The 14,293-nt window shown below is 51.3% G+C and overlaps 6 protein-coding genes across 6 annotated transcripts; 2 read left to right on the top strand and 4 right to left on the bottom strand.

Annotated features, from left to right (window-relative positions):
* Nucleotides 1-186: 186 nt before the first annotated feature.
* CWC15 (spliceosome-associated CWC15 family protein) lies at nucleotides 187-1,191 on the bottom strand (the record flags this gene model as incomplete). The annotated part of the gene is made up of 7 exons (XM_043280157.1): nucleotides 187-204; nucleotides 254-289; nucleotides 340-592; nucleotides 640-933; nucleotides 983-1,059; nucleotides 1,107-1,129; nucleotides 1,182-1,191. 7 exons carry the CDS (start codon nucleotides 1,189-1,191, stop codon nucleotides 187-189), a joined length of 711 nt encoding a protein of 236 aa, XP_043137764.1.
* A 202-nt stretch (nucleotides 1,192-1,393) lies between these two features.
* Nucleotides 1,394-2,385, top strand: ACHE_50439A (exosome non-catalytic core subunit RRP45; the record flags this gene model as incomplete). Its single annotated transcript, XM_043280156.1, has 3 exons — nucleotides 1,394-1,557; nucleotides 1,613-1,732; nucleotides 1,791-2,385. The coding sequence occupies 3 exons, from the start codon at nucleotides 1,394-1,396 to the stop codon at nucleotides 2,383-2,385; spliced, it is 879 nt and encodes a 292-aa protein (XP_043137763.1).
* Nucleotides 2,386-3,060: 675 nt separating this feature from the next.
* ACHE_50438A (aminophospholipid-translocating P4-type ATPase DRS2) lies at nucleotides 3,061-7,217 on the top strand (the record flags this gene model as incomplete). Its single annotated transcript, XM_043280155.1, has 2 exons — nucleotides 3,061-6,318; nucleotides 6,369-7,217. 2 exons carry the CDS (start codon nucleotides 3,061-3,063, stop codon nucleotides 7,215-7,217), a joined length of 4,107 nt encoding a protein of 1,368 aa, XP_043137762.1.
* Nucleotides 7,218-7,533: 316 nt separating this feature from the next.
* On the bottom strand, nucleotides 7,534-9,555 carry ACHE_50437S (type-X family DNA polymerase; the record flags this gene model as incomplete). Its single annotated transcript, XM_043280154.1, has 1 exon — nucleotides 7,534-9,555. The coding sequence occupies one exon, from the start codon at nucleotides 9,553-9,555 to the stop codon at nucleotides 7,534-7,536; it is 2,022 nt and encodes a 673-aa protein (XP_043137761.1).
* A 539-nt stretch (nucleotides 9,556-10,094) lies between these two features.
* Nucleotides 10,095-11,818, bottom strand: ACHE_50436S (HoxN/HupN/NixA family nickel/cobalt transporter; the record flags this gene model as incomplete). Its single annotated transcript, XM_043280152.1, has 7 exons — nucleotides 10,095-10,699; nucleotides 10,747-10,892; nucleotides 10,942-11,220; nucleotides 11,270-11,355; nucleotides 11,409-11,481; nucleotides 11,537-11,547; nucleotides 11,597-11,818. 7 exons carry the CDS (start codon nucleotides 11,816-11,818, stop codon nucleotides 10,095-10,097), a joined length of 1,422 nt encoding a protein of 473 aa, XP_043137760.1.
* Nucleotides 11,819-12,692: 874 nt separating this feature from the next.
* Nucleotides 12,693-13,694, bottom strand: ACHE_50435S (uncharacterized protein; the record flags this gene model as incomplete). Its single annotated transcript, XM_043280151.1, has 1 exon — nucleotides 12,693-13,694. The coding sequence occupies one exon, from the start codon at nucleotides 13,692-13,694 to the stop codon at nucleotides 12,693-12,695; it is 1,002 nt and encodes a 333-aa protein (XP_043137759.1).
* Between the last annotated feature and the right edge of the window lie 599 nt (nucleotides 13,695-14,293).

Raw genomic sequence — 14,293 nt, 5'->3', positions numbered from 1 at the left:
GTGGACGATAATAAGACAGTTGATTCAATTGGACCAGTGTATACAAGCTGATGGTCGAGTATAGGAGGACTTCTCGTGTCGCTGGGTATCCTTGTTATTGAAAGTAGTAAAACAGTCTTGAGATTGCGCCTGAAATGATTGCCTTCCTCCGTCACCTGAGAAAAATAGAACTAGAGTAGATGTGCTTTATCGAACGTATTTGGACTAGAGATTGTCAGTAGGCGTTGAAAAGAAGCCCAAGAAAAATACATACCATGAACCGCTTGTGGAAGTCGGAACGCAACAAGTCCTATATCACATGTTAGTTTGCGCATTGAAAAAGACCCAAGATAGACATACATTGACGAATTCAGGCCCCCTCTTCTGCTCAGTCCCTCGGGCCTGGTTCTTGAAAACGACATCATCGTCCCATCTCCGCTTCAAGTTGAAGTCTTGAGAGTTTAGGAGGGGATTACCCCGGGCAATGTCGACCTCGCGCTGCTCCTCTTCCTCGGCGGCTCGTTCACGTTCTTCTTTCGCCTTCTGCTCCTGTCTTTCCTTCTTGATTTTTTCCAGCTCGCGCATCAATTCAGCTTCTTCGTCTTCCTCGTCACTATGACCGGTCAGCCTGAACCATCAAACCCACCAGATAAGCCATACCTCTCGTCCTCACTACTATCATCCTCCGACCCATCCGAATCTGCGTCTATATCTCTTGTCTCCTCCAATATACGCCGCCGTTTCGCCTCTGGATCCTCCTCTATTTCTCCAGCCGCTCCGCTATCATCGCCACCTGATGGAGGCCCTCCGATCTGACGTTTTGGTGCACTCTCGATAATTGGTTCATCGACGGGAACGCCGCGCTTCTTTGCGAAATGGGCTGCTTCGGCTTGGAGGAGTTCTGCTCGGAGGTCGCGCTGTTGCACTTCGCCTTCGCTGCCTTGGCCGAGTTGACTGGGGTTGTCAGTCGCGTGGCTGGAACGCGGTTCATGAAGGGACCTACCGAGTCTTCAGGTGCATGTGCGCAGGCAGAAGGCGCTGGTGATAAGCGGGCCCGCGGAGGGCTTCTCGCCCTTGTGCCTATGATGGTGAGTAGAGGTTCTGGTTGGTGGTTAGATAGTACGTACGGGATCGAACGTCGGTCTGTGAGCTGTAATGGATTAGTACCATCATAGCGAGGGAGTTGGGGTAAGCAAACATACCCGTCGTCATGGCGCCTAAACGTAGCTGTAGTCAAATGGTTGGATTGGAGAGTCAATCGCATACAAGATACTTTGATGGCCGCCGAATCTGCCTCAGGCTACTGTATTAGTCAACCGGACCAAAGATATTCCAGCTGCGATGACGCTGTGCATCTCCCAATTTTCCCAGTCCAGAAAATCGTTTCTTGCGCCGGGGGTCTGCCTCCGCCATCATGAACAAGGAAGCACTGCTGTCGATTGCTGAGCGCGATTTTATTCTCGATGCGCTGCGCGAAGATGTGCGCCTGGACGGCCGGGGACTGGACCAGCTGCGTCCGCTGAAGGTTTCGTTTGGGGAGGAGTATGGACATGTGAAGGTGCAATTGGGGAAGACTACGTATGTTCTTCCTGCGTTTCCTAGAGAAAAAAAAAATTCTAATCTAGCGGTGAAGTTTGATTATTCGCGTTTCGTCCGAAGTGACAAAACCCCGCGATGACCGGCCGTTCGATGGTGTTTTTACAATTGCGCTGGAACTCACGGCGATGGGATCTCCGGCGTGGGATAATGGGCGGTACGTTCTACCTGTGAAGTGTTTGCAAGCTCCTGCAAAGCTGACTGAGTGAATATAGCCAGGGGGATCTCGAGACATACGTGACCAACGTCGTCGACCGTGTAGTACGACACTCGAATGCGCTTGACACCGAATCGCTGTGTATCCTTAAAGGCATCAGCTGCTGGAGTATCCGAGCCGATATCCACGTGGTCGACTACGACGGAAACCTGATTGACGCCGCCTGCATCGGTGTCATGGCTGGCCTGCAGCACTTCCGTCGTCCGGACGCTGTTGTCAAAGACGGCCAAGTCGTTGTCTACGGCATCGACGAACGACTCCCGGTTGCCCTCAACATCACACACAAACCGCTGGCAGTCACCTTCCACACGTTCGACGAAGGCAAGCGGGTGATCCTCGATGCGACACGGAAGGAAGAACAGGCGTCGGAGGCGGATGTGGTGATTGGTATGAATGGCGCAGGGGATGTTTGCTACGTCTCGAAGTTCTCAGGCGCACCTGTTGATGCGATGGTGTTCGTGAACAAGTCGACGGTCGCGTTGGAGAAGGTGAAGGAACTCAATGGCATTATCGACAAGGCGCTACAGGCCGATTTGGCGAAACGGACAGATACTGGAATGGTTGAACAATCACGAGCGGAAAATGACCGGTGATGGGGCCGGATATGAGACGAATCAAAAGCTGTACACAAATGTATGATATGCCACGATAATGTTGCTATGCAGAATCTTTTCATCCCTCAATGTCCATGCTCCTTCGGGGCCTTTTCTCCGTACTATGTTGTAGATTCGCACCGCCATGACTTGCACACAGACTCGTATGAACAACCACAAATACAATTGAATATAGCCAATTTCACCTGCAGAATCCAATTATTGCCATTTCTTCCTCTCAAATTTTCACTTGTAAATACTGTGGCTCTTCTATTTTCGGTCGCGCTAATCGCCGCCTCGACCATCAGCACCGCCAACTTTTCCAGCCACGACGACTTCTTTTTCTCCCATAACGCTCTCAACGGTCTTGCAACTCCCTCAACCTTCCGTTCTGCATCGCTTTTTCGCGTTCATTCTCGGTTTATACGGTCTTTTCGGCTTTTCGATTCTCTGCAGCGATCCGTTGATTCCCCTTTGCGCGTTCCTCCGTGGGGTCTTCCCTTTCTGTCTCCATCCGCCCAGAAGTACACCAAACACCGTTGAACCCCCTCTGTATATCTCCGTGCTGCAACCCCTTTTATGAACCGGATCCTTATCCTCGATCAATGCCTCAGGGCCACTCCAGCTACTGCATTCCGACTTTAGAGAGGAGGGTGTTTACCCGTCCCGTCCATCATGGCCAGCGGTAGGCCGCCAGGATTCAACCATGGCCGCGCGGAGGATGATCTGCTGCAGCTGGAGGATACTACCCCCATGTACAGTACGGGCCAACCTCCGCCGGTCAATGACGAGCATTTGTTAAGACGTTTCGATATCGACGATTCCGATTATCCGCAAGCGCGTCCGTCCGTTTCGTACGATGACTTTGTAGGAGGCGGCCATCAACATTACCCCCAGCAGGCCCAGCACCAACCGCAGCCATCGCATGTCGGAGCTCATGCCCATGTTGTCGTGCCCCCTGCGCATGTTCCCCAGGTCGGAGCGATCCTGCATGATCCCTATTCCGGCGCGGATATGTCCCGGACGTATTCGCAGACCTCCGGACTGAGCAATTACCATCGCTACTCGCTCGATGACTACGAAGATGAACGGTCGTTACATGGATACTATGATATGGATCGGGATGATGACACTGTCCCGTCGTCGCAACATGTTCGCATGGCAAAGGAGCGCAATAGCATTCTGGGTCTGGGAGGTGGGTTCATGGGCAGGGCCAAACACATGCTGGGAATGGGCGGGGAGTATTCAGAGATGGACCTCCCGCTGACGGAAGCCGGCGCGAGGAATGCACGTGTCGAGAGCGCGGAGCCGGACGAAACAGTGCCCAAGAAATCGCGGAAACCGGATTTCAAGTTCGGGTTTGGACGAAGGAAGGCCGATCCGTCGACACTGGGCCCTCGGAACATTGTGCTCAACAACCCGCCGGCCAATGCGGTGCACAAGTTTGTTGACAACCATGTGTCAACGGCGAAATACAACATCATCACTTTTATCCCGAAATTCCTTTTCGAACAGTTCTCCAAATACGCCAACCTGTTCTTCTTGTTCACGGCTGTTCTTCAGCAGATTCCCAATGTCAGCCCGACGAATCGATATACTACCATTGGTCCGCTGTGCGTTGTGTTGTTGGTGTCAGCGATTAAAGAACTCGTGGAAGATTACAAGCGGAGGGCGTCAGACAGGTCACTCAATTATTCGAAGACTCAAGTTCTCAAGGGATCTGCATTTCACGAAACAAAATGGGTCGATGTGTCTGTGGGTGATATTGTCCGTGTCGAGTCTGAACAGCCTTTTCCGGCTGATATGGTGATGCTGGCGACATCTGAGCCGGAAGGCCTTTGCTACATCGAAACGGCGAATTTGGACGGAGAAACCAACTTGAAAGTCAAGCAGGCTATCCCAGAGACGGCGCATCTTGTCAACCCTTCCGACCTCAGCCGTCTGAGTGGACGAATTCGCTCAGAGCAGCCGAACAGCAGTCTGTACACCTATGAAGCCACACTTACTATGCACGCTGGCGGAGGGGAGAAAGAGCTTCCCCTGGCGCCGGACCAGTTATTACTGCGAGGCGCTACCCTTCGTAACACCCCGTGGGTTCATGGAATTGTTGTCTTTACCGGTCACGAAACAAAGCTAATGCGGAATGCCACGGCAACCCCCATTAAGCGAACGGCAGTGGAGCGCATGGTCAACATTCAGATTCTGATGTTGGTCACTATCCTGGTGGCTCTCAGTGTCATCAGTTCCGTTGGTGACTTGATCATCCGCCAAACCCAGTCCGACAAACTTTCCTATCTCTACTACAGCGGTACCAACCCGGTCAAGCAGTTTGTTCTCGACATCTTTACCTACTGGGTGTTGTATTCGAATTTGGTCCCTATCTCGCTTTTCGTCACTATCGAAATTGTCAAATATGCGCAAGCGTTCCTCATCAACTCCGACCTCGATATCTACTACGACAAGACAGATACACCAGCGACTTGTAGGACGTCGTCCTTGGTCGAAGAGCTAGGTCAGATTGAGTATATCTTCTCTGACAAAACAGGAACCTTGACTTGCAACATGATGGAGTTTAAACAGTGCAGTATAGCTGGTATTCAATACGGTGACGACGTTGAGGAGGACCGGAGAGCAACTGCGGATGACGACGAAGCGGACGGCATTCATGACTTTAAGAAACTACAGCAAAACTTGAATTTCCACCCGTCAAAAGATGCTATTCACCACTTCCTCACCCTGCTGGCTACCTGCCACACCGTCATTCCCGAGCGGTCAGACGACAAGCCCGGTGAGATCAAATACCAGGCGGCGTCCCCGGACGAAGGTGCTTTGGTCGATGGTGCTGCGCAATTGGGCTATCGTTTCACAAACCGGAGACCTCGCTCTGTGCTCTTTACGGTTGCAGGTCAGGAGTACGAATATGAGTTGCTTGCCGTTTGTGAATTCAACTCAGCCCGAAAGCGGATGTCGACTATCTTCAGATGCCCGGATGGTAAGCTCCGCATGTATACCAAAGGTGCTGATACCGTCATCCTCGAACGCTTGCACCCGGATAACCCGATTGTCGAGACTACCTTGCAACACTTGGAAGAGTACGCGTCTGAAGGCCTTAGGACCCTTTGTCTGGCCATGCGCGAAATTTCTGAACAAGAGTTCCAGCAGTGGTACCAAATCCAAGAGAAGGCTGCCACGACCGTTAGTGGAAACCGTGCAGAGGAACTAGACAAGGCCGCAGAATTGATCGAAAAAGACTTGTATCTCCTGGGTGCAACGGCCATCGAGGATAAACTGCAAGATGGAGTCCCGGACACGATTCACACTCTCCAAACGGCTGGAATTAAAGTCTGGGTTCTTACTGGTGATCGACAGGAAACTGCTATTAACATCGGCATGTCTTGCCGGTTGGTTTCTGAGGATATGACGCTGCTGATTGTGAACGAGGAGACAGCACAAGCTACAAGGGAGAACATATCGAAGAAGCTCCAGGCTGTGCAGAGTCAAGGCACATCTGGTGAAATCGAGTCTCTGGCGCTGATTATCGATGGTCGATCTTTGACTTTTGCTCTTGAAAAGGACATGGAGAAGATGTTCTTGGATCTTGCTGTCATGTGCAAAGCTGTAATTTGCTGTCGTGTCTCCCCCCTTCAAAAGGCTTTGGTCGTCAAACTCGTCAAGCGCCATCTCAAATCCTTGCTTTTGGCAATTGGCGATGGTGCAAACGACGTCTCTATGATCCAGGCAGCTCATGTTGGGGTCGGTATCAGCGGTCTTGAAGGTCTTCAGGCAGCCCGGTCTGCGGATGTTTCGATTGCTCAATTCCGCTTTCTTCGTAAATTGTTGCTTGTCCATGGGGCTTGGAGTTATCACCGAATTAGTCGGGTGATTCTGTATTCGTTTTATAAGAACATTACACTTTACATGACGCAGTTCTGGGTGAGTTGCTTACTGCCACTCTTTCTAAATCTCGGGCTAATGCAGTATAGTACTCGTTCCAAAACGCATTTTCTGGTGAAGTTATTTACGAGTCATGGACACTTTCATTCTACAATGTCTTTTTCACCGTCCTTCCTCCATTCGCCATGGGTATCTGCGACCAGTACGTGTCTGCTCGGTTATTAGATCGATACCCCCAACTGTACCAACTTGGACAGAAGGGACTCTTCTTCAAGAAACACAGCTTTTGGTCATGGATCGCCAACGGCTTCTACCACTCCCTGGTCCTCTACATTTTCTCCCAGTTGATCTACCTCTTCGACCTCCCAATGGCAGACGGCAAGACAGCCGGGCACTGGGTCTGGGGCTCCGCTCTCTACACAGCGGTCCTAGCCACCGTCCTCGGAAAAGCGGCTCTCATCAGCAACATCTGGACAAAATACACCTTCATTGCCATCCCGGGCTCCATGATCATCTGGCTCATCTTTCTTCCTGCCTACGGTTACGGTGCACCGGCTATCGGCTTCTCGTTCGAATACTACGGCACTATTCCTCCGCTTTTCACATCACCGGTGTTCTACCTCATGGCTGTCGTCTTGCCTTGTCTGTGTCTGATTCGTGACTATGCGTGGAAGTACGCGAAACGCATGTACTACCCGCAACACTACCACCACGTACAAGAAATCCAAAAATTCAACGTGCAAGACTACCGGCCGCGCATGGAACAGTTCCAGAAGGCGATTCGCAAGGTCAGACAGGTGCAGCGGATGCGGAAACAGCGCGGGTACGCGTTCAGTCAGGCAGATGAGGGCGCACAGATGCGGGTCGTTAATGCCTATGATACAACACGGGGGAGAGGGAGGTATGGGGAGATGACTAGTTCGAGGAACTTGGTGTAACCGTTTCCCTGGCTTTTCCCCGATCGTTTTTGTTTTCTACTCTATTCTTTTCTTCCGATTCTCGGTGCTGTGTGGCTTGATAAGATTTTTTCATGTATCTTGCTTTACACTTTTTGGTTGTGGTACGATATATGTATGTATAGGAGCCTTTTTTTTTTTTTTCTTTTCACTTGCTATCTGTACTTTTCTTTTAGCTTGTTTTCTATGACCAATATCAATTCCTGGTTATTTCACTTTCCATGTAGATTCAGCATATATATAACCCTCACTACCCAGTGATATATACCAACCTATTCGAACCAAACCAAATATATGACTATCTCGAACACCGTTCATCAGCCGCCCTATATCCCACCCCCAAACCCTCCATAACCAGCCTCTCCCTCTCCTCCCAAGTCCTTCCACCCCTCTCCAAATCCAATACCTGCCCCCCACTCGTCCGTAACCGGACACCACTAGAATCAAACTTCCACCCATGCGCCTTCTTTGCATATCGCCGTAGATCCCGCTCAAATGTCGTATCCCCAGACCAGCCCAGTACTGCGCACCCGACGGTGCGCCAGGGGGAGATGATGATGTCGACGCGGCGGTGAGTGTTGGGGTTTCGTTTCTTTTTGTGGGCTGCTTCTGACTGAGTGTTAAGGTCGGGGCCAGAGAAGTGAGGATCCTGCCAAACGACGAGGGCTTTATCGAGGGTATCAAAATGGCGGCCTGGGAAGTTATCGTCGCCGCGGTAGGGCAGGGTTTGTTGGTCTCGATTTGACGTTGTCATATGCAATGCCAGAGTATGTGTGATCCAACCCTCGCTCTCGAGACTACTCACCAAATCGACGACAAGGTTCTTAGTCACAGATTCATCGCGATGGCTCAGTACAATATCCACATCTCCGCTAACAGCTTTCCCACGCCGATACCCGCCCACGATGATACATTCGACGCCGCGGCCATCGTAGTCTGCGTCTGGGCGGACGAGGTTCGCGTGACGCTGGATTGTGGATGCGATGTGTTCAGTTTCAGACCGCGGCACGCCTTCTAGGAACTCATCGTAGTATTTTACGCCGATTTGCTGCACGCGCGAAAGAGTTGACCAGCCGTATTCGACTATGTCGTCGAGATCGCGCCATTGGCGGGCGTAGTAGAAGTCGCGGGCGGTTTTGGCACCGACGCCCCAGATGTTGTTGAATAGGGATAGAATCTTGAGGTCTGGGTCTGTTTCTAGGAGATCTGCGGATTGACAGGTTCCGGTGTCGCTGGCTTGGGATTCAGCGAAGAGGTTTGCGATTTTGGCGTCGCAGCCTGGGAGTTGGAGGATTTGCGAGGGGCGGTGGAATTGGTAGGGGTATGCGGCGATTGCTGCGATAGAGGTGCTGTATGCGCGGACACCAATTTCGTCGAGTGTTAGTTCGCGGGCTTTGCGGATTTTGACGAGTTGGTTGATGAAGCTTTCGTTTGGCGGGTGGAGTGGTGCGGAGCGCATGCAGGCGTACATGACGCGGTTCTTGACCCAGTCTGGGACTGGGAGGAGGGGGATGATCTCGTCGTGTTCGGAGGTTGTTTGACGGTATAGTTTTGGGATGGGATGGGCTTGGCTGCCGCCGTCGGGTTGGGCAGGGTTTTGGCGGCGGGTGTGAAAGTGTGAGGCTGATGTTGCTGGGGGTTTGAATAGGGCATCTTTTTGGGCTCGTTGCATTATGTCGGATGCTGTGGTTGTTGGTTTCGCTGTGGTAGGAGGGTCAATTATGCGGGCTCGGTAGACAATGTATGGATCGATGGGGAGGAGTTCTTCGGCTTCCATTGACTTTTCGAGCCATTGTAGCTTGACGACTCTGATCACATTTGTCTGCTCCGAGCCAGTGGTTGAAGTCGAAGCAGCAGATAGCGACCTCTTCCGTAACTGCTTCCCAGGATTATGCTGGCTCTCTACCCCACCCTCCTCCCCTTCAGACTCAGTACTCACATCTACATCTTGCAACTGCTCAACAGCTTGTCCATCAGCTTTCTCTTCACGAACACTGACACGCCTCCTCTTAACCGGCGGCTCCCCGTCTCCCTCAATCTCGCCCTCTTCAGAAACAAGCTCCTCCGTCCAAACCCCTCTAGCCCTCAACTCCAACGCAGCCCTCTTCTTCTGCCCTACATTCCCTATCACCAACCTAGCCTCACAGATATCATATGTAAGTCTCGCGCCCCGGTTGCCCAGAACATCTTCTACCCGATGTAATTCATCCAGGGTGAGATGAGTGGGTAGGACGAACATCGGGGGAAATGAGGTGAAGTTTGGCGCTTGTGTAAGAGGCCCGTCCTGAGACGGGGAGTGGGAGAGGGTAGAGTCTGACATTGTGGATTTGGGTTAGTGGCCATTGCTCGGGGGAGATGTTGTGGTGGTGATGGTGGCATGTCTTGTGATTTTTGGTTTTGTGGTAGTGGTATGCGTTTTATGCCCAGCTTCAGTATATATATGGTATGTAGATCCAATATTCATCGTGTCGTAAAGTCCAGTCGGGTCAATCCCTGGCCGTGGCGCGAAAAGCCATATCATGAAATTGACGTCATACGTATATATGAATAGGACCAAGTGCAATGCGCGTGCCAATATTCAATTATAACAATATATGCACAGTTTGCTGTCGTCGATTGAGCATTAAAAGAATAAGATGAAGTCGAGACGTGCACCTGACGTCATGTGTGCCTGAGGTATCTGGTACCTGGGGCAGAGACAGCCGAATGTAAGTAGAATTGCAATTGTATTGGCGTCAATCTAGATAACTATCCAATCCTTCTGCACCAGATATACTGTACGCTATCCTATAAAACACGATTTATGTTATCGCCATCTCAGCACCACATGCATCATATACATTCATATCCAACAACGCATCAAGTCGACGATTCACCCGCCGGCCTCACAGTAACCTGCGAACCGGTCTTACCCTGAGCCTGAACGCCCTGCACGCCAACACGGTTCGCATTTGAATTCGCATCCTCCTCATCAGTGAAATCATCCCGATAACTACCGTCCTCATGAGCAGGCCCGGCAACCGGCCGTCCATGCCGACGCGCAATCCACCTCCGCCACGGCTTGTAAACAAAAACACTAAGCAGTCCAATGATCAAGAAACACCCACAAATCCCACCACCAATAGCATCATAGTAATCACCTGCGGTCTGCACACCGTCCCAGAATCTACCCGTCGGTTCGGCGACGTTCAGCACTAGGGTGAGGAGTTGGATGATGCCGATGACTATTGCCACGATGACGGTAAGCGTTGTTAGCACGATTGAGTAGTACAGAAAGGCGACTGGGTCGCGGTGGTTCTGGGCTGTGTGGATGTCTTCGGTTGGTTGTTGCTGTTCTTGGTCGGTGAGGAGGTCGCCGGAGGCGATGGTGCCGTCTTGCTTTGGTGGGAGGAAGTTTGCGGCGGGTTGGATGTAGAGGGAGAGCATTAGGGCGCCGTCGGTTGTGTCGAGGAGGCACATTCCGGCTAGTATTATCAGTATTGAAATAGAATTGCGTTGGGGGGAGGCATACCAGTGAAGAGAATGGGGAAGATCAGGATGACCCAGAAGTTGGTTCCTCGTGCGGCTTCAATGGAGGAGATACCGAGGAGGGCAATTTCGGAGGATGTATCGAAGCCTAGACCAAAGAGGATTCCCAGAGGGTACATTTTCCATGGTCTATTAGAGTCAGCATGCTGGATTCATATTATTGGGAAAATATGCTTACCGGTCAATAAGCTTGAACATCTTCCGAAGAATATTGAACATGATTCCTCCACCCTCAACCTTCCAAGCCTCATCCTCCTGACCAGCGGGAAGGTTCAGTACCTTTTGCATCTGTCTGTACAGCTTGTACAAGATGTACGCATTCATAAGACCCAAGAGGATCAAAAACGCCGCACTGACCGAGGTGCCAATAATGCCACCAACAGTGCTGAAGCTGTCGAAGCGAGAAGAGACCGCTGCTGCAGTGGCGGCCACGACGATCGAGGTGATGATGACAATCCTGTTTTGATTAGCAATGCGGTTCGTCCGAATTCAATTGGACTGCTTACGTCGAATGTCCCAAGGAGAAAAAGGTACCCACGGTGACGGGTTTCTGGCCGCTGGCCAGGAGTCTCCGGGTCATCAGATCAATAGCCTGTTGTATACATTAGCATCAATCCTTTCACTATCAATATCAAATTCACGCACTGAGATATGATCAGCATCAAATGCATGTCTCAAACCAAGCGTGTACGAGAGCACGGCATTCGACGCGAGAGATCTAAGCCATAAGCTTCTGCCAATCCGCATAATAATAAACACAACGCAATACATACGGATAATAATGCTGGTGCAATTAGCCAATGCCTTTCCAATCAATTCTAAGCGACACTTACCAACACAACAGCCGCGGCAATCCACACTAACACATTAACCAACGCAATAAACAAAATCGCAGCAATAGCCCGAAGGGGGACCTTTCTAATACCCGGCAATCGACGATGCGAGCGCTCAGCCTGCCGGATCAATGCGCGAGGGTACCATTTTGGTTTGGGGCTGTCGGTGTCAGGCGGTACCTCGTTGGTGACTGCGACTGGGGGGTTTTGTTCCGGAGTCATGTCTGGCTAGTGGTATTACTATCTTTGAGAAATGGGGATGAGAAGAGAAAAGAAAGGAAAGGAAAGAAAAAGAGGTGAAGGTGAAGTTACAATGCAGGTCAGGTGATGAGGGGTAGATTGATTGATAAACGTCACTGTGCTTGCATCGCTGTGAGAAATGGAACTGGGACTATGCGGATTTAAAGAATACTTGGCTTGTAAATCTTTCCATTTATCTAGTCTTCTACTGGTACATTATTATTTTTGCATTGGAGTCACTTTTTTTTCTCCTCTTCCTGTGGGGTACAGTGGGCATTCGGCATCCGCATTCGGTCTTCGGCCAACCCACACCCTGTTATTTTCAATCTCCAAGGGCGAACCGATGCAGTATTTTCAGATGGAGAACCCTGAATGGACCACCTTGTTTGCTAATATCTGCTCAAACCCTGGCAGGGCCCCTACAGAGGTCGAAACTCGGGATCGATATCCGCATTGACAGGTCCGTGGATTCCGTACTTCGGACTGCGGAGTATCGCCGAGATAACGTTTGCCGATGGCCGGCAGACCAGTTGATAACATTATTCGATGCGATTATACATCGTCTTCACGTTTTCTATCTGCCTGGCTAGCCGACACAGGCGAATGTCTGTCCGACCGGGGCTTTCTGAATGGCCCATGGTCTAGCACTTGTTAGTTCTGCGACTGATGAGACGACAACGACAACATACCGGAGTGACTGGTCGGAATCAGCTGTTGCGCACGGGACATGGTTCGCAAGACTCATGCCGCCTGGTCCGCGCAGGAACCAGACCCGCCAAAATGACGAGCATGTTCCGGAAGAAAGTGAATAACATCTCGGTGGATGATTTGCATCCACCCCATAGTACCAGACACATCACGCAGCCGCCATAACCGTTGGCGACGGCGTCCATTTTGTAACACTCGCCTTCGCCCGCTGAATCTCGCCCGCCACAAGCAAATTCCACTCATTTCGCGTAATAGGGGTGACATCCGACGCGGACAACGGCGTCTTCGGGCCTCGTTTGCCTTGTTTCGGCGAAATGGATGAGGTCGGCGGAGGACCGCGTCGACGAACGGGTCGGACCGGCATTCGGCGGGCGCGGGCTGCTGTAGCTGAGTGGGACTGGTGGTGACGGTGGTCTGGTTGTGGTGTTGGCCGGGGGAGGACGATTCCTTCTTGCTCGTATTCGGATTGGTATACCCGTGCGACACGGGCGAGGTGTTCGTCGCGGACGTCCAATTGTTCGTAGACGCGGTGGAAAAAGGCTTTGCTGAATGGGCGGCCTTGGAAATCGGCGATTGTGCGGTGCAGGAGGCGTATGCAGGATATGATGTATGGATGGTCGTCCGAGACATCCAGCTCCCGATGCGAGAGGATGCACAGCCGTCGCTTGAATGTATAGATCCGGTCCATGTTCAACAGCGTCAATCCCTCGCTGCTAAACAGCACCTCGTTCTGCCGGATGGACTGCTGGATCAGATACCAGTGAGCGTCGCGTTCGTGCTGACACCGGGTCAGAGCCTCGATCCAGCTGTTGTCAAGTGCGAATTTGCGAACGGCTTTGGAGACGGTTCTGTACAAGAGACGCCAGGATGGTTCGTCTAGATCGCTGACGGGGATGACCATCATCTGGTTTGATGCGTTGGATGTTGGAAACGGGTTGCCCCGGCCGATCAACAGAGTGACGTGCAGGAACTTTTGTTGAAACTTGGAGGAAATGTATTCGAGAGCGGGGATGATAGATGCGGTGACATTGTCCGAGTCGCCGTAGATACTAGGCGATAGTGGAGGGGAGATCATATCCGTGGTGAGAATGGGTGTAGTTGAACGGGGCACATAGATGCCTGTTGGGCGGGGGAAACGAAGAACACCCATGGTTGTTCAAGAGAGCACAAGTAAAGCAAGTTGTAGTATAGACTTCCCCTCGGACTCGCAGGGTTTATATCCATCCCCATAACACAAATAAGCACAAACACCCCGCCCTGTCAGCTTAAAATAGTAATGCATAGCATTGACCAATAATATTCATGGTTCTATACCAGCACGACGGAACCCAATCGGATCAGCTACCCGGGCGATATAAATAACTTTAAGCGCCGGGAGTGCATCTCTGCCAATTGGAGTCGGCGTGGACAATGATCCCTCGAGTGTGATGGCCAACCCCGTCCAACCCGTAGACGATACTCTGTATTGTGGATTTGCTCATGCATGGTGATAGAATGCTTGCCAGCTAAATGCGGGGCTGTCCTAATATTTGTGCTATTTGCGTCAATTGGTTGGTGTACGTAGTCCTTAAAACCCGCAAGAATGCAGTGCCGTATTTGCAAAGATCCGTTAGCTTCCGACTGGAATTGCGTCGCTAGCCCAAGGATTCTGGAAGCTAAAGGATGTGCAAGAATGGAGTACTTTTGATTGTTTCTATTTTCATGATTGATCTACCTCGGCTGTCGGGATGATTCAAATCACAAGGTTTA

The sequence above is a fragment of the Aspergillus chevalieri genome, chromosome 5 (genome assembly GCF_016861735.1).
Source record: "Aspergillus chevalieri M1 DNA, chromosome 5, nearly complete sequence".
Classification (NCBI taxonomy): Eukaryota; Fungi; Ascomycota; class Eurotiomycetes; order Eurotiales; family Aspergillaceae; genus Aspergillus; species Aspergillus chevalieri.
This window is presented reverse-complemented; position numbering and strand designations above follow the sequence as displayed.